Raw genomic sequence first — 22,068 nt, forward strand, 5'->3', positions numbered from 1 at the left:
AATAGCATCTGATTAGCTGCAGGGTTTGGATGAGATGCCCTATTGTGATGTACTTTAACACTAACAGTGTTACTAAATGCCATTAAAAATTATTTCTTGTTTAATTATGACTTTTTTCCATGTTTGTATCCCACTATCCTTCTGGTTTGGTTTCCTGAATTCAACAAGGTTTAATATTGCTTTACAAACAGTAGCAGTTTTGTTAGTGATTGTAAACCATGTCAAAGGTAATGCTTAACTTTGATGTAATAAAACATTTTAACAAATGTTAAAGCACAAACCATCCAGGTTAGAGAGAAGTAAACAGTGTTGAATACTAAAAGTTTAACAGAGCTTTAAATATTTTTTTCCAAATGTCTCTATTGGCACTTCTAATTTTTGTAATAATACTTGTTACTTCAGGATTTGTCCTCATGTCGTAGGGAGAATGAGAGACTGAGTGAAGAGCTCTTTGCAAAAACAGATGATAAAGACAATCTTGAAGTGTTGTTAAACCAACTTGAACAAGAGAAACAAAGGCTAACAGAAAAAACTGAGAACTTAGAAATAAAAGGTAAATCGTCAATTGAGGATTCCTGTAAATTATCTTTCTATGATTTTTGAAATAGAAAACCGTACCTATTTAAGATATAGTTAATAACACTAAAAGACTTGATATGTGTCAGCTAAAAAGAAGACTGCAGGTCTTCAGTCAGACTTAAAGTGAAAACTTTTGTCACAGAAATGTGTTTTCATTCACAGTATGTGGCCTCAAGTTGCACCAGGGGAAGTTTAGGATGGATATTAGGAAAATTTCCTCACAGAAGGGATTATCAAGCATTGGAACAGGCTGCCCAGGGAAGTGGTTGAATAGCCATTCCTGGAGGTATTTAAAAGACAGGTAGCCTCACAGAAGGGATTATCAAGCATTGGAACAGGCTGCCCAGGGAAGTGGTTGAATAGCCATTCCTGGAGGTATTTAAAAGACAGGTAGATGTGGTGCTGAGGAACGTGGTTTAGTCATAACTTGGCAGTGCTGGTCTCTTCCAACCTAGACGATTCTATGATTCTATAATTCTATAACTAAAAATTGAACTTTTAATTGTGATCCCACAGGACATACTAATACTATGGCAATTTGTTCTCTCTCTTTCTGACTGAGTGAATTCAGACTGTTTTTCTTGAGAGCTTTGTCCAGTCGGATCTTGAAAATTTCCGGGGGTGGAGATTCCACAACCTCTCTAGGCAACCCATTCCAGTGTCTGTTTATCCCCAGAGATAAAAAATGTTTTTCCTGTGTTGGTTGTAGTTGCCTGTAGCAATTAATCACCACTGTTCCTTGTTTGCCTACTGTGCACCTCTGTGAAGAAACTGGCTTTGTGTTATCTATAACCCTCACTTGGTATTGTCAAGCTACTCTTGGGTCCCCAGCTCTTCTCCGAGCTCAACAAGCCCAGTTCCCTCAGCAATAATTCCCAGAGGACAAGTATTCTGCTCCCTGGCCAGCTTGAATGGCCTCCCCTGGCCTCACTCAAGTTTATCAATGTCTTTCTTGTACTAGGGGGGAAAAAAACTGAACACTCTTGTAAATGTGATCTAATGAGTACTAAGTAAAGGTGGAACAATCACATCCCTCAGTCTGTGTCACTGTTGATGTGGCCCAATGTGCTGCTAGGACTCTAAGGCTTCCAAAGCACACTACGTGTATTTACTACTATCTCAGCCAGATCTCCTACAGCCTTTCCAGCAGATTTGCTATCAGTTAGTCCATCCCAAATGCGAATGTCTTTGTGGAAAATCATGAGGTTACTATACAGTTGTTTTTATTTCTTTTTCTGCAGAACGAGAACTTGTCCTAGAAGTAGAAAGAATGAGATTAGAATATGGTATAGCCCTAGGAGACAAATCTCCATCTCGCCTTGATGCATTTGTAAAGACTTTAGAAGATGACAGAGATTATTATAAGCAAGAATTGGAATATCTTCAAAAAATGATAAAACGAAGACCTAGCCCAAGCCGTAGGACTACAGAGAAGGTAAAGGTCGTGCTGTCAAGACAAGCCGAAAAAATAATGAAAATACTGTAGAACTATTTAAGGAGCTATCAAATTTGTTTTCAAATTCAGTAGCAGTAACTGACTGTAGTATTTTTCTAAATTACATTATTAACATAAAAAAACCTGAAGAAAAACTCCAGTTAGTTTGCATTTTATTTTCCTATTCACATTTTACAGTAATATATTGATTAATTATTGATCAGTTTGTTTGAAATAAAAAAAACTAAATGATAAACAGAAAAAGGTTGAAAACTTATTGTTAGCTGTTTTGCTTTTTCTCAACATTTAGTTCTTATTGTTTAATTATACCACCAATACCGCACTTTTTCTTGCAGTTAATATTTATTATGTATGGTTTTTTCGTGTATTACTAATAGTGTCGGTTCTTTCTTTTTTTTTATTAATTATCCAAAAATTTTAATTAGTATGTTATGACATAAATTTTATTGATCACTTTGCAGAGTGAAGATGTTAGATTGATCACCAAAGAAAGAGATGAGCTACGGTCCATATTAGACAGATTTGAAAAACACATGATAGAAATTCAATCAAATGTCAAATTATTAACTTCAGAAAGAGATAGATTAAATGTTCTCTATGAGCAGGTGAGATTGCTTATAACTGGCATTGAAATAACTGATTAACACTTATGCTATTGCTTATTTAAAATGAAATTACTTCTCTCTATTATAGAACTTGAGGTGTAATACAACCGTGAATAACGAAATATATAGCTATTTTTATTACTTGTTAATAAAATTATGTATTCGAAAGTTAATATATTAATTACTATAATAATTAATGGCTTAATATATTAACAAAGTTAATATATTAAGCCATTATAACTTGCTGCACTGGCGTTTGGAACTTTAAATGCATGAGGAAATTGGGTAAGTACATGGGCTATAAAGCAAGGCAGAAGTAGTAGTTAACTGGTAAGAAAACAGAGTAAAGTTAGGCTGTACTTGGAACAGTAAAAGGATGGTGGCTATGTTGGAAACATAAGTTGTCATGCCACTGCATTTAGTTTTCTAGGGAAAAATAAGACTATAATAGCACTTCTATTATAACAACAGCATCAAAACTTTCTATTTTGTTAGTGTATGCATTTTATTAATTGCAGTTCACATATGCTAACAAATGGTAATCTTTTAAAGTCTCAGGGTGAATTAAACAGGATGAGAAGAGAAACGAAACATAGTTTAGCTTCTCAAAGTCATGTGGAAGAGGAAAGAGACAGTGCACTGACTGACTTGAGAAGACTAACGGCAGAAAAAGAAAGCCTCAGAGAAAAATTAAAGGTGAGCTTCATTGTGTATGTTAAGGGGCCATATAGGGAAGGCTTATACAGTAATGCTGTGTTTGTGCCTGGCTGGCTGTCAGTTCCCCTTTCTAACTTTTGAACTTACCTGATTTCAAACTCACTTGAGAGAGCTCTTTGTCTGAATTATCCTTGTAAATTCAGTTCGTAGGTGTGGGCAGGGGGAAAGAAACCTGCTTAAAGTGTCTGAGGGCAAGCATGGCATCACCTTGTGTAAAAAACCTAGATGAGAAGCCACAACCACAGAATATTTTGGGGTGTATGCATTATTTCTAAGATGCTCGTGTACCACAAATGGTTCTTATCCCACAAACTGGGGACTTTATGGACTTTTTCATATTAACTAATCTTTAGTTACTCTTGCATTTTGTAGCAGAGTATATTTTAAATCACCTGTAACTGAACCATCAGACATAAATTCATAGCAATCTAAGTTTCATTACTTTTAATGTTTATGAAAATATTTGCTAATGCAATAGTTTTCCTGTTACTCTGACCTTTTGATGTCTGGAATTAACGTGCATTAATGTCGTACTTGGTTATAGTCAGGAGCTTATGATTTCAAGATTTCCCTGACTTCTTTATTGGATCATTAATATAATGTTTACGGGTTTTTTTCCTGAAATGTCCTGAAAATTAGGAAGTTTAAAATCATATTAATGGACTGATCCAGAGACAACATATGTCAAGAGTGACTGTACAATGAATGTTTCCACAGTTTGATTTACTGCCACAAAAACAGAGAACTGTAGTGTAACTGAATAACTCTAACCTCTGTACTTAAAGCACTTGCATGCAGTGAAAGAGATTTCTTCCAGCTCCATCCTTTCTTCTTGTAGGTGACTACCAACATGCGTGCCCCTTTGAAATAGCTGCAGAAAACCAGTTATCCCAGGCATTTCTAGGAAGTTTGAGACTTTGTTTAATAATTTCACTGCACTTTTGTACAGAAGTCAGAGCAGACAAATTGTGTAAAGTTTTTTTTTCTTCATAATTTGGAGGAAAACCAGTTAGTTTTGTAATCTGTTTTGCATGTCATAATAATGATAATTTTGTAAATTAATTTTTTGTAATCTGTTTTACATGTCATAATAATGATAATTTTGTAAATTAATTTACATGAAATATATATACTTACAACCTTTCATATCACCCTGCTGCTCAGTAATCTTTCTACAACAGCTCACAAATATTAATTTGGTTGGGACCAAATATAAATATACTTTTTCTTTTTAAAAACAAAACAAAAAAGCCCCAGCCAAAATCCCAAACTGAACTCAGTGATCTTATATTGAACTGCAGTGGTGTATTTTCAGCCAATGCTGAAATGTTTGTAGTTCTATGTAGAATGCTTTGTAATTCTATAGAGAGAACTTTGCATTTCATCATTCTTTTAAGAATGTAGAGCAATGTTTTCTTAAACATTAAGCTTAATGTTACATCTATGGTTACATCTAAAAATATGTATCTTATTACATGTAATTATTTCTATCTCAGATTCAGCAAGAAGCAGCTAACCTTGAAAAAACAAAGATGCAACGTGATATTTCAGAATTAGAGAATAATATTCAAGGAGTAAGTGCATTTTTAGAAAGTAAGCTTTTATTACTTCTAAAATAGGATAGACTTTTGAAGCAATTAATTTTGTTACCTGTATTCATCTTAAATTTATTTAAAAGCCAAGTAGTGATAGCTTTCTACAACAATAACATGTTTGGTTAATTTTCTTTAAATTGCAGTTTGAGATGGAAACACGTGAACTAAAGACTACAGTCTCTATCCTGAAAGAAAGAATAAAGTCTTTGGAAAATGAGTTAAAATTGAAGTCCAGTAAACTTGCCCAGACATCTGATGATTCTTCTCAATTTAAAGCTGAGATGTGCTCACTTCAGTAAGTCTAATACAAAATGTGGTGGTCTTTCACAGATGGTCACATAATTTTGTTTGTTCTATGACCGTATAGCAGAGCTGAGTTCCTGGGAAAGACCATAAAATATTTTCAAAACCCCTTGGTACGGATTTTTTTTTGTCTTGAGGAAAAGTAAATATATCATATATCTTTCTGGCTCTGTGTTTCTTAAAAATAGGATCAGAACTGTAGCTGTCAATTTGTTTGCTTCTTAAAATGTGGTGTTGCTGATAATCACTGCTATGAGCTACATATAAAAATCTTTAAGAAGCAAAGAGTCAAAAGACACAAGTAAGTAACTTCGTGTTACTTGATGAAGAGTAACAGAAATCAGAGGAAGTGAATGTTTCAGATTATCCTGGTGGTTCCAGCCAGGTTCCATTGCTCCATTTTGGAATGGTGGTGAGGTGGACTTGCTTCAGGAGTCCAGAGAAACCAAGTGGTGTTGGCTTCAGCAGTCCTTAATAGTCCTCTCTCTCCCAGAGAGTGAGGGAGAGGACTGGTTAGTATGACACAACCCCGTGCTGCTCGTTGGTGTGACACAACCCTATCATGACCTTATGCTGGAAATGTTCCAGTACTTCAAGCAGCTTAAGAGCCATAGTTTGATGACCCTGAGTAGGTTCCAAACTTTTTTCAACTGGATACTGATTTTCCAGGCTCTTAAATGACCAACTCCAGAGGTCTGTTGAAGACTTACAGCACCGATTGTCCCTCAAAAGTGATGAACTGCAGTCAGCTCAAGAAGAAATTGCAAAGCTAAAGGATAAAATAGGTAATAACTAGTTATTTTTATGTTTATTTCCTGTTTTTAAAATAGAAAGTACTTATTCTTTTATTTATAGACAGGTTAAACCAGAGGAGCACTTCGCAGGATGAAGCAGTCAATGTGCTTAGAAGTACTATTAGTGTTTTGGACAAAGAAAAGGACAGCCTCCAGGAAACCGTAGATGAAAAAACAGAAAGAATTGCATGCTTAGATGACAACTTAGCTAACAAGGTATGTGCAGTAAAACTACTATTTTGCAGTTCCTCTGGGGATTTTTAAGGCAGTTACATTACAGGGAGACATTTTGCCATGATCACATAGCACTTTGCTCTTGGAGGTATTTATTGAGATGTAAGGTTCTAGCCTGAGGTGACAGAATCTATAGCAAACTTCCATCTTTTTTTGATGACAAGGCAATAATTTCTCATTAAAGAAAAGAAGCTTGGAAATTTGAACGTGCAATTACTTATTGGTGAAGGGTTACAATAAAGGTTTAAACGTAAAGTTCTTTAAATTGAAGTGTCCTGTTATATTGCAATATAATAATACCTAATACAACTTTTGCATTTATTTTCATAGGAGAAAACAATTACTCATTTACGTCTAACTCTCTCTGAGCTGGAGTCCTCAGCAGAGTAAGTAAAGACTAAGGTGCCTTCTTCAGTGGTTTTCTTTTATCTAGTGGTTTTAAAGTGAAACTAGATGACTATTTTAGTTATTTTGGTGAAATGGAGTTAATTCCATTTAAGCCAAGTAAAGGAGTATACTGTGTTGAGAAAGACATACACAACTTTGGAAGAGACTTTCCAGGCAATTATACTGCAGGCTGCTAAGACACTGTGAAGACAGCCATTAGCAATCGTTTGTCTGTATTTATTTTCCTAAACTGGTAGCATTTCTTAATTCTCAGATAAGTAGTTTTTTAGTATTCTTAGTACTTCACTAGACGTTATCTGATTGACCCAGGTAAAACTCAGAGCTGAACTCTTATTGTCAAGCTAATTCTTCCAGCTTAAGCTACCAGTACAGTCTCAATTAAAATATATTTATGTAGTTTTTAGTTGGGCTTTATCTGATCTTTCCTTCTTGCTTCTTTTTAAGCATGACTCTTAAAACTATAGCTTTTAGAAAGAAAATATTTAAGCACCAATATTTAAACATTTGAAGACCAGCGTAACCAAGTATTTGGTACATCAATGCATGAAGTATCTGTGGCAAAAAAACTAATGCAAAAGTTTACTTAAATTCATACATTTTTATATTTCAACTTTTTTGTTTAATCTCTTCCTTACTCTTCTGATTGTTGTCTTTCAAGTGTAAGCTGTCTTCTTCCTTTATGGTTTATAAAATATGCAATGGCTAATGTACTGTAACCACTTCCAAACACAGATAAACATAAATATCTGTAATTGCTGTTTGCATAATAAGATACATCTTACCAGATACCTCTTCAAAGTGAAGATTAGTTCTATTTTATTTGTACATATTGGCATTTTATATCCTTAGCTTATGTTTATGTTTGGACTCAGTTTGTCAGCCTTCAGAGAGCAAGAATCTTACCTCTTTTTTTTAACACGGCAAAACAACTAGTCTAATCTTTTTTTAAAAAAAAAAAGCTTTTGCACACCCAAAATCCATGTCTGATGACTTTCAGCAGTATGTGGTATAGTATAAGAAGGGACAACTTAAATAAGGTTTTCACTTGATAGCCAGATGCGGGACATGGTGAGCAACAGAGACCGTGAGATCTCTAGCTTACATCGCCAGCTGGATGCATGCCACGTGGAGCTTACAGAAACAGGAAGAATAAAAGAAATGGTTCTGAAAGAAAACAGACGATTGCAAGATGACCTAGCTACAATGGCCAGAGAAAACCAGGTACGAAGGCTGTACGTAATACTGAAGTATTAAACTATTCATTGCTTGCTTACATATTGTGGTACGTCAAAACCACTATATCCTCGATTTTGATTTGGTATGTTTGATTATTGGTATTTCTTGAACTCAGGGATATTAAAAATGACTGGGCAGTAATTGTAAAAGCAGTTCCTTTAGATGCTTAAGCGTAGTCGATACAGTGGGGGAGAAATAGACAAGCTTTCAGTTCAGTCAACCTTCCCCAGATTGAAAGAGGAATCTAAATAAAATAAATCTAGGACATAATTGTTTATACTATAATGAAATTCTGTTGATTGGTTATCTCACTTGGTAGTTGGTATTTAATTGGTAAAAATTGTGTTTTATTATCTGTAGAATGCGGATTATTGAGAGAGAGCAAAAAACCACAAACTGCGCCAGCTGCCAGCAAGAAAGTCAACTCCATCCCTGCTGAAACCATGGCATAGGAGATAGTTCTGGAACCTACAAGTTCCAAAGGGCTTTGGCTAAACTACTTGAAAGTAGAATAGAATAAAATCTAGTGCTTTGATTTAGTCTGATACAGTAATATGTGATTAATAATGTGATTAATTTCCTCTAAGGCACTGTTTTGTCATCTCTTTAGGCTATCAGTACCGACCTTGAACACGCAATACGTGAAAAGGAAGAAATGAAAACAAGCGTTCATAATTATATAACTGAAGTTTCCAGAATTGAGAACTTGATGGCTTCGAAGGTAAAAGTATAATCTGTAGGTGGTTGTTACTGTATTCAATAAATCCGTTGGTTTTAGAGTATAACACATTCTCCTTAGGATATAATAAACAAATTAAGAAGTGTGCGTTTTAGGTCCTATTCTCCTTGCCTGTCCCATTTCCTTCTTTTATTTTTTTCCTTCTTTGCTCTGCAGTATTTCAAGCTACTAGTGGATTCATATAAAGCCTGATTAGATCTGAAGCGCTGATAAATTCTGGCACATCACAATTTCATTGATTATGTTTCAGTTGGCCATAACTCTGGAGAATGAGAAAGGAATCATGTTTGAATGTTGTTTTGTTTTGTGATTTTTGTCACGGCAACTAGTAAAATATGTGGTGCTATTTCATGATTGTATGCAACAAGCAGTTTATGTGATGGATTTTAATATCTGACTTTTTTAAAAAGAGAAATTTTACATGTAGTTCTGCAGAAAAGTGCAAAAATAGAACATTGGGTGTTTTCTCTATGAATTATAAGAGTTCAGATTTTTTTGCTGTACTGACAAAAAAGTGCCCTTGTTAAAAGTATTTTATCCTGATACTCGGATTCAAAAGTGTGATGCATGAATTAAGACTTACAGTCATTCAAAACAAATAGAATTTGTCAAGACAGCATGAACTGGCAAATTTATTATGTCACTTTGAATAAGCAGAAATATGTTCTGATCTGACTTTGACTTGCATGTAAATTCAGTCACTTTTTACAAGTAGAAACTGAAGCGTAGAGGAAAAAAATAAGGTCAGTAGTATGTTAGCTTAGAACTCTCAATTTAAAACACTTGAAGTTTATTTTTTTGAGTTTTATAATATATCATAGGTCCAAAGCACTTCAGCTACAGATGTGGCCCCATCTTTGGCAAATGAGAATCCAGTTATGTAGGTCAGGTACCAAGAAGCTGTATATACAGCCAGTGGTCAATGATGAAAGGTTGGTTTCAGGGATTTGTCTGGTATTACATCTGGATGTTGCTTGTGCAGACAAGGATTTACTTTTCTGCACAGTGTTCACTTGCTTAATCCTGAAGTTTCTGTCTCCTAATGCCCCATCTCATTCTGTCTGCACCTTTCAAGTTCTGCAGGAAACACAGAAGGAATGTCAAAACCAGTAGCCTTCTTCATTAGATAAATCTGATTCATACTAGCAACACGCTTAGCCAGCTGTGTTGCATGAACAGGGGAAGAAGGGAATGGAGCAAAATAAAGAAGAGAAATTAATCACTGCCTTTTAACGTGCACTTGTAGTTGGGCCAAATTAAAATTCACAGTCAACATTTGTTCTATCACTACATAACTTGTAAGCACTAAAGCTTGTGCTTTTGTACTTTTATGATAGACTGTTTAGGTGTATATGACCAAATAGATTCTCAGTCTTTCAGGCACTGTATTATAAGTATTTGTAAGACCGCAGTAAGTAAAAGAGCTGAAGATGGACTCCTGCTGGAATATCTTGAAAAGGGCAGCACTAGGATCAGTCCATCTCATTAATGTGACCCTTGACGACACAGAGAGATCCAAAATAACCCCTCCCCTGGGAGCCTTGAAACTCATTAACAACTGCTAAATGTAAATACTTCTGTTTAATAAAACTGGATGCTGTTACTATATTCATTTACTATTTGGACATGCGAAGGGATGGTGCCCTTTTAAAATTGCAAGATAGATGGAGTGAGAAAATGGAGAAAGATCTACTTTCTTCTGAAGAAAAAATAAAATTAAAAAAGAGATACTGTAGGGAGTAGGCATGAAGTAAGATGAAGCAACTTGAAGATACGTTGATCACTGTAGGGTGATTTACTGTTTCATCCAGGAAAAAGAAAACCAAGAATTGTTGGAGAAGTTCCGAATGCTCCATACGCAAGCTGAAGACTGGGAAATGAAGGCTCATCAAGCTGAAGGAGAAAACAGCTCAATACGACTTGAACTCCTTTCTGTAGATACAGATCGGAGACATCTTCGAGAGAGAGTAGAACTTCTGGAAAAAGAGATTCAAGAGGTAATAACTTGTGCAATGAAAATCTGTCAAGGAAAGAAGGATACATTCAAGTGGTTTTTAGTAAAGTCATACTATTTCTAATGCTCTGATGGAAAATAATTCCTATACACAAATGTTTCAAATGTGGATGTTTGAATTTTTGAAACAGTAACTCATTTTTGTTAGATGTGCTTTCCTTCTCCTTCCCAAAATTAGAATCACAGCATATATTTTAATACATTTAGATCTCTTCTGTCGGGTGATCATTACTATTATGTTATTGTCTCTGTAAGAACCTTTTTTTCAGTTGTTTCAAAACATTTTCATATAGCTTTACGTGTATTTTTTAAGCTAGCTTTGTGAGGCTTAGATCTAATATTTCCTTGAAGCTCTGAATGAAGTATTTGAAGCATCGGTGGCTGGAGTAAAGGTAAAAATCTGGTAGTAGTAGTCCAAATCCAGAATCAGGATTCCATAATACCAGAACCTAGACCAATAGCATAGAAAATAATGAGGTTTACATTTTAGAAGCTTCATGAAGATGAAGAAAGTTTTAGAGTATGGTAGTTGTGGATTGACCATATTTTGTCTTAGGCTTTTAATTAGCCAAAAATAGTTAGAGACTTTAATATTGTTAGCTGAGTAAAAAGTAGCTTGTGTTTTGGGGTTTTTAGGCTTTAATTCTCTGCTGAAGAGAGCCTGAATTCAGCCTCATTCCACTCTTGTATAGTACTTATATAATTCTTCAAGATGGTGATTAAAAATTGCAGAGATGGTTTGTTAGTTGTTCTTTGCTGTGATTCAGGGAGAGAAGAGGAAAGGAATGTAATATAAAATTAATTTTAAAGGGAAAGTTAATTTTGAAGGGAAGAGAAAGTATTAACAACAGAGCACTATTAATTTTTAACACTGAAGAGGTACCTATATTTGTCTTTTTTTTTTTAGCATATTGTTGCACATCAAACATATGAATCTCAGATCTCCTCTGTTACAAAAAATATATCCAAACTGGAGGAAGATATTAAGCGTGCAAATCAGGATAAGTCTTCTGTGTTGGCGGACCTGGCCTCTGTGAGGGAACTCTGTATGAAACTTGAGGCCAACAAAGAACTTTTGTCTCGACAGCTGACGTCCAAAAGCATGGATTATGAAAGGGTAAGTAGCAAAGGCAAATTTAATTTGCTAGAATAAAATATCTTCCTTTGCTTTTAATGGTATTTGAAGAAAAGAATACATTACTCTGAGAGCAAGGTAAGTTAATTTACATCACTAGTTTCGCATTTATGTATAAATTATAGATTTTGCAGTATATAGATCCATACCTGTGGGTTTTGTACAAAATGAGGGAGTTTCATTCATTATCACTACAAAATGTGGCAGCATTAGTTTTTCCTATACCACAGAGACAAATAATTTTTATTTGGTTATAGGTAGTGGTTTTTAATTTACTTAAATTTTCAACTTTTTATAAAAAGCAAATAGTGCACTTCTTATTTAGAGATTAAAGACTTTTCCCTAATGGATTTTTTTCATTTAAATTGAAATTTAGGTTCAGCTGAAATTCATCAAATATTTTGAAATAGTTTAAACAGTTCTAAATATCCATAATTTCTGAATTTTTTTCTTGGTTGTGTCATTACTTAGTGACTTGGTCAGGCTTTCTCTTACTGTAATATTCAAGACCTTGAAGAACGGTAGTTCTCATCCCCACAGAATTTTTTGATATTCATAGAACTGACGAGGAAAACAAGCATTCCTACATTTTCAGCAAAAGCCAAGAAGCTAATTGTGAGCTAAGCGAGTTGAATAGAATGAAGTATAGTAAATACTATTTTTGTACTTGTGCAAAAGCTCACTGCAGTTAAAAGCCAATTAGTGTTCTGGGTTCTTATCTAAGACTTTCCAGCACTCAGGAATCCAGCTCCCAGTAAAACATTTGACAGATGTACAGCTTGAATAGTTTTAAACTAAGCATAGTTTTAAATAATTATAGGCTTTAATTTGTTTTGTGAGCTTGGCTTCCTATTCATTTTTATGAAACTTCCAATCATTTCAGTTTTTATAACAACTCTTCACAGAAGAGAACTCTGTGTTTGTGAACCGGTGTATTAATAATGTATAAAATTTGTGCCCTAGGTTCTAGGTGAATTAGAAGATATAAAATCAGAAGCAGAGTTACTGAAAAAGCAGTTATCCAGTGAGAGACTTACCGTTCAGAATCTTGAAACGTTGCTGGCTACCAGTAGAGACAAAGAATTTCAGAACCACATAACATCCCACGAGAAAGATTCCGAAATTCAGTTATTGAAAGACAAGCTAACGCTCGCCGAGAGCAAACTGTAAGTTTTGACGGGTGTATGTATGTGTAATGTGGTTGTCACCCACCAAAAGTTTCTCTGTAAACACTTGTTCACAAAGTCAGATTCTTAATGTTCAGTCTGGCTGAGCAGATTTTTTGAAGCAAGGTCTCTTGGCCTTTCATGGCAGCGTTTACTTAGTGTCTGTACTGATCTTTTATATGGCTTTCCTTAATCGGCACTCTGGTGGTCATCAGTTTAGTACAAGCAGAAAACTTAGGCAGGAGTTCCAAAGGAAACCTACTGTAAAAGGAAGGAACACCATGCTGAGTTTTCATTGTCTTTGGAATAAGCACTCAGTTTCTCTCTGGATTTGTCCCCAGTCTGACATATCCCCCATATCTGATGGGATATTGCAGGAAGAAGGAATATATTCTCTTGGAGGAATAGTGGCTATTCTATTGAATTGCTTTTGTCTGTTTATCTCAAAGGTTCTGCATGTTGCTAGGCAAGCATTCAGGTGGGATAACTAGTTGTATGTACTTTATTTTCTACTGTTCTGTTTGTACTAGTTGCAATCTAAAGAACAGAACTTTAAATGCTCACAGCTGTGAGTGAAGTATGTGACAATTATGTTTGTGTCTTGCAAAATATAAAAATGATAGTACAGTAAATGAGATCTTGAGGCTCTACAGTGATTAAGTATTAAATAAACAGAGAATATTGAATAGCTAAAGTACTTGTTGAAAGGGGTCTGTATCTACTGTGAAAGAGACAGATGTCCTGTGAAAAAATAGTATATCAGCATGTAATCTTATTATATGATGATTACTGTGCATAGGGGTTCCAAATTAAAATATTTCCTAATTTTTTGAGTGATTTACTTCATGATCTTAATTTTGTTTAAATGTCATTGACATGGAATAACCTCATAACTCATAAAACTGTTTGCTTTCTTTCTTTATTTCACAATAATGACATTGGGCCCTGAATTCTTACTTCCATCCTGAAAGCATATGCCTGTCTCTGAAGGACTTAGAATAAGATATCATCGAAAGCCGGTCCTCTTGTCTTCTGCATCTGTTCTCAACACACTGGATCAAGATACCATTCTAGGAATTTTACTGATGAATAGGGAACACAGGAAAAAACATTCTGCGCTTCTTTTTGGATTGAATCTCTTGAGTAGTGTGTGCATCTTCCTGGAGTCAGAGACCAGCGAGTGCCAGACAGGATGTCTGTGACTGAGCTAGGAGTGGAACTCATTATTCAGAATTCAAGTCCAGTGCTTTAGCAATAAACTAGTACATCTTTGCTTCTTCATAAGTGACTTTTGAGCACTCCACCTCATATTGGCTTTGAAGACTGGACAGAATAACATAGCTGTCTATTCTGACTTAATCAACTTATTTCACACTTACTGATTATTTTTTGCTTGCTTTATAATGCAGTTAATGGTGTTTTGCAACCACGCATTGAGTTGTCCAAGCTGATGATTTGCTAAGAAGTATATTTAATTATGTTACTTGAGATTTTCAAGGCTGCTTTTTATTTTGACTCTTGCAGTTGAAACAGTTGGGCCCAAACACCAAGTGTGTAGTTGACAAGTGTGGTGGATTGACCCTGGCTGGACACCGGAGAAATAAAAACTAAATCTTAAAATACCTTCCTTCCACCCCTCTATTCTTCCTGAGCTCAGCTTCATTCCCAGTTTCTCTACCTCCTCCCTTAGTGGTGCAGGGATACAGGGAATGGGGGTTGTGATCAGTTCATCACATGTTGCCTCTGATGGTCTTTCCTCCTCAGGAGGAGGACTCTTCATACTCATCCCCTGGGGTTCTTCCCACAGGTGACTCCACAAACTTCTCGAGCATATGAGTTCTTCTCATGGGCTGCAGTTCTTCACTAACTGCTCCAGCCTGGGTCCTTTCCACGGGGTGCAGTCCTTTGGGAACATACATGGGTCCCTCATGAGGTCACAAATCCTCCCAGGACCCTGCTCCAGCATGGGCTCTCCATGGGGTCACAGGCTCCTTCAGGCATCCCCTTGCTCCAGAGTGGGGTCCTTCATGGGCTGCAGGTGCATATCTGCTCCAAAGTGGACCTCCATGGGCTGCAGGGAAGCAGCCTGCCTCATCATGGTCTTCACCTCATGGTGAAGCTCATGCTGCAGGGGAACCTCTACTTCAGCACCTGAAGCACCTCCTTCCCATCCTTCTTCACTGATCTTGGTGTCTGCGGAGTCGTTCCTCTCATATATTCTCACTCCTCTCTCTGGCTGCAATTGCCACTGTACAGCAACTTTTCCCTTCTTATCTACATTATCCCAGAGGTGCTCCTGCTGTTGCTGATGGTCTTGGCCTTGGCCAGCAGTGGATCTGTCTTGGAGCTGGCTGGCATTGGCTTTATTGGACACAGGAGAAGCTTCTAGCAGCTTCTCACAGAAACCACCCCTGTAGTTCCCTACTACCAAAACTTTCCCATGCAAACCCAATACAACAAGCTTTCAGACTCTGGGGTTTGCTGGTCTGAGCTTGCATTAATGCAGCTTTTACTCAGATTTGATTCATTTCTAGCCAGATAGTTCCATAATTTTTGCTGAAGCCATATCTGTTATGCTTGTATTTTTTGTGAATAGTTACTGCTTTTTTCTTAAGTGTACATATAAAGACCATCTCACACTGCAACAGAGGATAGTAAATCAGTTAATTACATAATTGATTTATCTGTTTTTATAAAACATATTTGTGGTTACCTTTGGCTGAAAAATAACATGATGTATTGTCGTAAGAGGCTTGCCAGCTTCTCACTTCATTCTCACCTCAGGTTCTTCCAGAAACATTCTGTTGCATTCACTTGGTTCTCACTGCTTCTAATTTGTCTTTGATTTGGCCTGTGTGAAGCAACATGTTCAGTATCTATTTTTGTTTCATCTTGCTGTAATTCATCTAAGCTCTTCGCTGATGGTGTTAAAAGAAAATTTTGTTGCTTCTCATGATGGAATAACCTCATAACTCATAAAACTGTTTGCTTTCTTTCTTTATTTCACAATAATGACATTGGGCCCTGAATTCTTACTTCCATCCTGAAAGCATATGCCTGTCTCTGAAGGACTTAGAATAAGATATCATCGAAAGCCGGTCCTCTTGTCTTCTGCATCTGTTCTCAACACACTGGATCAAGATACCATTCTAGGAATTTTACTGATGAATAGGGAACACAGGAAAAAACATTCTGCACTTCTTTTTGGATCGAATCTCTTGACTAGTGTGTGCATCCTGAAGTCAGAGACCAGCGAGTGCCAGACAGGATGTCTGTGACTGAGCTAGGAGTGGAACTCATTATTCAGAATTCAAGTCCAGTGCTTTAGCAATAAACTAGTACATCTTTGCTTCTTCATAAGTGACTTTTGAGCACTCCACCTCATATTGGCTTTGAAGACTGGACAGAATAACATAGCTGTCTATTCTGACTTAATCAACTTATTTCACACTTACTGATTATTTTTTGCTTGCTTTATAATGCAGTTAATGGTGTTTTGCAACCACGCATTGAGTTGTCCAAGCTGATGATTTGCTAAGAAGTATATTTAATTATGTTACTTGAGATTTTCAAGGCTGCTTTTTATTTTGACTCTTGCAGTTGAAACAGTTGGGCCCAAACACCAAGTGTGTAGTTGACAAGTGTGGTGGATTGACCCTGGCTGGACACCGGAGAAATAAAAACTAAATCTTAAAATACCTTCCTTCCACCCCTCTATTCTTCCTGAGCTCAGCTTCATTCCCAGTTTCTCTACCTCCTCCCTTAGTGGTGCAGGGATACAGGGAATGGGGGTTGTGATCAGTTCATCACATGTTGCCTCTGATGGTCTTTCCTCCTCAGGAGGAGGACTCTTCATACTCATCCCCTGGGGTTCTTCCCACAGGTGACTCCACAAACTTCTCGAGCATATGAGTTCTTCTCATGGGCTGCAGTTCTTCACTAACTGCTCCAGCCTGGGTCCTTTCCACGGGGTGCAGTCCTTTGGGAACATACATGGGTCCCTCATGAGGTCACAAATCCTCCCAGGACCCTGCTCCAGCATGGGCTCTCCATGGGGTCACAGGCTCCTTCAGGCATCCCCTTGCTCCAGAGTGGGGTCCTTCATGGGCTGCAGGTGCATATCTGCTCCAAAGTGGACCTCCATGGGCTGCAGGGAAGCAGCCTGCCTCATCATGGTCTTCACCTCATGGTGAAGCTCATGCTGCAGGGGAACCTCTACTTCAGCACCTGAAGCACCTCCTTCCCATCCTTCTTCACTGATCTTGGTGTCTGCGGAGTCGTTCCTCTCATATATTCTCACTCCTCTCTCTGGCTGCAATTGCCACTGTACAGCAACTTTTCCCTTCTTATCTACATTATCCCAGAGGTGCTCCTGCTGTTGCTGATGGTCTTGGCCTTGGCCAGCAGTGGATCTGTCTTGGAGCTGGCTGGCATTGGCTTTATTGGACACAGGAGAAGCTTCTAGCAGCTTCTCACAGAAACCACCCCTGTAGTTCCCTACTACCAAAACTTTCCCATGCAAACCCAATACAACAAGCTTTCAGACTCTGGGGTTTGCTGGTCTGAGCTTGCATTAATGCAGCTTTTACTCAGATTTGATTCATTTCTAGCCAGATAGTTCCATAATTTTTGCTGAAGCCATATCTGTTATGCTTGTATTTTTTGTGCATAGTTACTGCTTTTTTCTTAAGTGTACATATAAAGACCATCTCACACTGCAACAGAGGATAGTAAATCAGTTAATTACATAATTGATTTATCTGTTTTTATAAAACATATTTGTGGTTACCTTTGGCTGAAAAATAACATGATGTATTGTCGTAAGAGGCTTGCCAGCTTCTCACTTCATTCTCACCTCAGGTTCTTCCAGAAACATTCTGTTGCATTCACTTGGTTCTCACTGCTTCTAATTTGTCTTTGATTTGGCCTGTGTGAAGCAACATGTTCAGTATCTATTTTTGTTTCATCTTGCTGTAATTCATCTAAGCTCTTCGCTGATGGTGTTAAAAGAAAATTTTGTTGCTTCTCATGATTTTGTTTTTTTAGAAGCAGCTATAGCAGAGAGGTTCCCATACTTCGAAGTAAAGCTGCACAGCTGCAGACTGACTGTGATATTTTAAAAAGGCAACTGACAACTGAACGATTTGAACGGTAAGATGCTGGTTTTTTCAGTGAGGTGACGTCTCGTTTCTTCCTTCTCACTTTTAAAAGTGTTGCTTTTTTCAACACTGAGGAACTTTTATGGAAAATTATATTCCTATTGTCATGCAAAATCTAATATTCTCATCTTGACAACTGCCTAATTAAAAAAGAAAAAAAAAATTTCACAGTTTCTGAATTCCCTTGTAAATTTTGTGAGTTTTCTATTGCACCTAAAAACCAAAATCCCTTCTCATGACAAGAAGTTGAGTGTCATTACAAGAAAACAAGGCTCTTTGCAAAGTATTATTAAAATCACCAAGTAAAAATATGGGGCGGGGGGGGGGAAGTTAAGTTTTCTTCCTTTAACATCCTGCGGTACCAAAGTGTGATGTAACTGAAATGACTCTCTGTTGGTAGAGAGCGCGCAATTCAGGAAATGCGTCGCCATGGACTCTCTACGTCGTCATTACGCGCTTCACCTCCTCTCAGCTCAACATTGAGGTCTCCCTCACACTCACCAGAACGTACCATTGCAAGGACACCTGATCAAGCAGCAGCTGAAAAGTAAGCCATTTGGTTTTAGCAGATGGTTTCTGCTTAAGAGTTAGGTTTAAACGGTTTCTGACTGATGCTTTTTTAATCATATGAAATTCTTACACACTTTGGGTGATGCTAAGTTCTTTTGTTGACTTTCCTACTAAAAAATATTGACTGGAAGTGACAGATGCAAAGTGCTCTTCAACAACCATATAACACAGTGGATTCCCATTCCTGTTTTTGTTAATGGTCTTGCACCAGCTGACAGCTTCCAAGTATATATCACCTGTTTATTATTGCCGTTAATTACATATAAATATATATTGCCAATTTATTGTTGTTGATAGTTATCTCCAAGCAACAAATGATTCCTATTAATAGAAATGCCATGAAATTCTCTCAAATACAGCAATGAAAGACAGACACTCCATAGGAGAGGGTCCAACATTCAAATGCATTTGAACCCTACACATAACATGAAACTGTCTCCAAAACAAATGCATAAAAATAATTAATACATTTTTCATTGTTAGTGCTTCAATGCTATGAATGTCCAAGACTGTGGTCACGAGAGTCCGTAAAAGAGAAATCAAAATCAACCTCTCACCTCTTCGTTTTCACTGACATTTTTATTCTTTCTGATATTATTGTTGCTTTAGATGATGTCTGTTACGTGTTACAGGCCTGATTATTGACTTTATATCCTGTCTGTCCTGTCCTGCATAATAAATCTCAGTGAAGAGCAGGACAGGGAGAGATAAACAGTGATTGCTTTAGGAAATCTGTATGCTATAACAGCCAGCCAGTATACTGTAACAGCTCATGAATCTAACTATCAGCTACTTAACTCCAAGAAACAGAATTCCAAACCAATAAGATTTTAAGCTTTATTTTTGTTGGTAATTACGTATTGCTTATTCTTAAGCTTACTTTTGTTAACAAAAGCACAGGTTTCCTGAGAGGTTGGCATGGCATCATCCATAGTCAGCAATTTTCCTTTTCTTCTGCATGTTTTTGGAAAAAGCAAAGGAAAAAGGAAACTGCAGCAAATGAGATACTGATAGTTGGGGTGAAACAGTGGTTATGACTTTTGTTTTACTGGTGAGCCATTAGGCAAACATTATATTGCAAATCGACATTTTGATTGAGATAATGATGGGTGATATATTTCTGAGAATTAGTATCATCAGAGAATTGTCTTTAGTCTTCCTTACTTTATAGTGAGTCCCAAGAGCAATAAAAATAGTCCAGTTGCTATAGTTGAAAAATACTATTTTTATCCTATTATTTGCGTACTTAGTTTTAACAATGACAGTTCTGTACCATATTTTACCAGAAAATGTGCCATTTTCGTGAAGTATGTATTTTTAAAGAAAGTGGTTTTTAACAACTGAATTCATATGCACTTTAACTTTTTACTATCTTGCATTTTAAAGCTATCAATGATTATTACATTGGAATGATCTCACTGAATTTCACTGAATTTCTAGAGTTGGAAGGGACCATAGAGATCATCTAGTCCAACTCCCCTGCTGAAGCAGGATTGCCTAGAGCTAGAGCATGTTACTCAGGACTGCATCCAGGCGGGTTTTGAAAATCTCCAAAGAAGGGGACTCCACACCCTCCCTGGGCAGCCTGTTCCAGGGTTCCGTCACCCTCACCGTGAAGAAGTTTCTCCTCATATTTGAGTGGAACCTCTTATGTTCCAACTTGTGCCCGTTGCCCCTCGTCCTCTCGGTGGGAACCACTGAAAAGAGTCTGGCTCCCTCCTCCTTCAACCCTCCCTTGAGATACTTGTAGGCGTTGATAAGGTCTCCCCTCAGCCTTCTCTTCTCCAGACTAAAGAGTCCCAGCTCTCTCAGTCTCTCCTCATAAGGGAGATGCTCCAATCCCTGAATCATCTTTGTAGCCCTACGCTGGACTCTTTCTAGTAGTAGTACTATCACCATCTTTCACCCTACTTATTTATTCCTTCCTGGGAGCTTACCACAGTGAAGTGTACCCTGCAATTACTGTTCTGTAGTTTTACAACTCTCTTTTTCTCTAATCTGATTTAATCTTCTCAAGACACTTTCTCTTCCTGCTCGTCTCACACTTACTTTGTTAAGCATTTGATCAATGAGTCAATGAACTGAAGTAGAGTTTTAGATAATGTGCTAATAGTTGATATTCAGGAATAACAGAAGAGAATATGAGAAGGCTAAATGTAATTGTTACTTTTTATCCTAATTTTCATTAGTAAAATATAATAGCATTATTTTTAAATTTTTTCTTTCTCCGTCAGAAGTGTGAGCTTCAAGGAATAACCAGTACTTGAACAACTGAAGCATTACCTTGTTATGAGGACTTGTTTTTTGAAAATTATGAAGGCTGATGTGTATCCTACCTCTGTTTTCTTCAAATCGGTGATTACCTTTGAAATTGCTGAGAACCTGTGAAGCAATCAACTTTGCAAAATTCTACTTTCCCAGCTGGCTGGAATGACAAGTGTTTTCCTGGCTGTTTGATGGGGTTTGTATCAAGGCTGGCTAAGTTCTGTTACTATTTTGCAAACGTAATAATTGTAAGAAGGAAACGAGTACTTGATATGACAATCTCTTGTGTTAATTTTCTATTTTCTTATCTGATGTGGTTACAGAACTTTGTTCATCTTACTGTGAGCTAATATAGGAGAATAACATATAAGATTGTCTTAAAATTGCTGAGCCAGTGCATGTTTTATACTCATGATGATCCCCTGTATTTGGGCTTTTAACAAGTGCTTTCTGTTTACATGTCATTCTTCACGGTATTTAAAAGTATTGATTATTTTGTGAGTGCATTTTGTTTGCTGTACCTTTTCTTAATAAAAAAATATATCAGTTATTCTTTATTAACGTTTTTGTCATCTAAAAACTACTCATGTCCTTTTGTTTAATCTTTGTGTGAAATTGCATTTAAAATGCTATCCCAGTACTAAATAAAGAGTGAAGAGAAAAACGGTATTTTTAAAGATGTACTGAGATCCTTTTAATATTATAAAATTAATAATAAAGTATTTTATATTCAAATTTTTAAATGGTATCCGGAGATATTTTTCAAATTTTGGTTTTAAAAGATCAGAACAAAACCTGGGATCTGTCACGCAGTTGAGCTCAAGCTGATGGAGAGGTGACAGCGGCCTTTGTGTTGTGACACACATATTGGGTAAATGCAGTAAGAACTAATCTTTACAATATCTGGTGTATTTAGTAGAGGAGCATTTCAAATTTAGGCTGTGAGGTAAGACGCGATTAGCAATTGCAATCTTATGTTCTTAAAGTCCACCTATACAGATAATTGTATATCAAATCATTCTTCTACTCAAGAACATCCAGTGTTCTAATAATGACATGCCATTCAGGTTGGCAGGATGCGTATTCATAGGGC

General features: G+C 36.7%; 1 protein-coding gene across 1 annotated transcript in view; it reads left to right on the forward strand.

Annotated features, from left to right (window-relative positions):
• The window catches only part of CEP135 (centrosomal protein 135kDa), a 35,090-nt gene extending 13,432 nt beyond the window's left edge, over window positions 1–21,658 (forward strand). Inside the window, exons 10-26 of the mRNA XM_014945524.1 lie at window positions 403–553; window positions 1,821–2,014; window positions 2,497–2,640; window positions 3,193–3,336; window positions 4,854–4,931; window positions 5,096–5,247; window positions 5,925–6,040; window positions 6,111–6,265; window positions 6,614–6,669; window positions 7,744–7,912; window positions 8,538–8,648; window positions 10,478–10,663; window positions 11,588–11,797; window positions 12,779–12,981; window positions 18,028–18,132; window positions 18,541–18,687; window positions 20,945–21,658. Of these exons, the coding sequence (XP_014801010.1) occupies window positions 403–553; window positions 1,821–2,014; window positions 2,497–2,640; window positions 3,193–3,336; window positions 4,854–4,931; window positions 5,096–5,247; window positions 5,925–6,040; window positions 6,111–6,265; window positions 6,614–6,669; window positions 7,744–7,912; window positions 8,538–8,648; window positions 10,478–10,663; window positions 11,588–11,797; window positions 12,779–12,981; window positions 18,028–18,132; window positions 18,541–18,687; window positions 20,945–20,966 (2,343 nt within the window). The 3' untranslated portion in view covers window positions 20,967–21,658. The remainder of the gene's footprint in view (window positions 1–402; window positions 554–1,820; window positions 2,015–2,496; window positions 2,641–3,192; window positions 3,337–4,853; window positions 4,932–5,095; window positions 5,248–5,924; window positions 6,041–6,110; window positions 6,266–6,613; window positions 6,670–7,743; window positions 7,913–8,537; window positions 8,649–10,477; window positions 10,664–11,587; window positions 11,798–12,778; window positions 12,982–18,027; window positions 18,133–18,540; window positions 18,688–20,944) is intronic.
• The last annotated feature ends 410 nt before the right edge of the window (window positions 21,659–22,068 follow it).

Source organism: Calidris pugnax, unplaced genomic scaffold (assembly GCF_001431845.1).
Source record: "Calidris pugnax isolate Ruff unplaced genomic scaffold, ASM143184v1 scaffold58, whole genome shotgun sequence".
Lineage (NCBI taxonomy): Eukaryota > Metazoa > Chordata > Aves > Charadriiformes > Scolopacidae > Calidris > Calidris pugnax.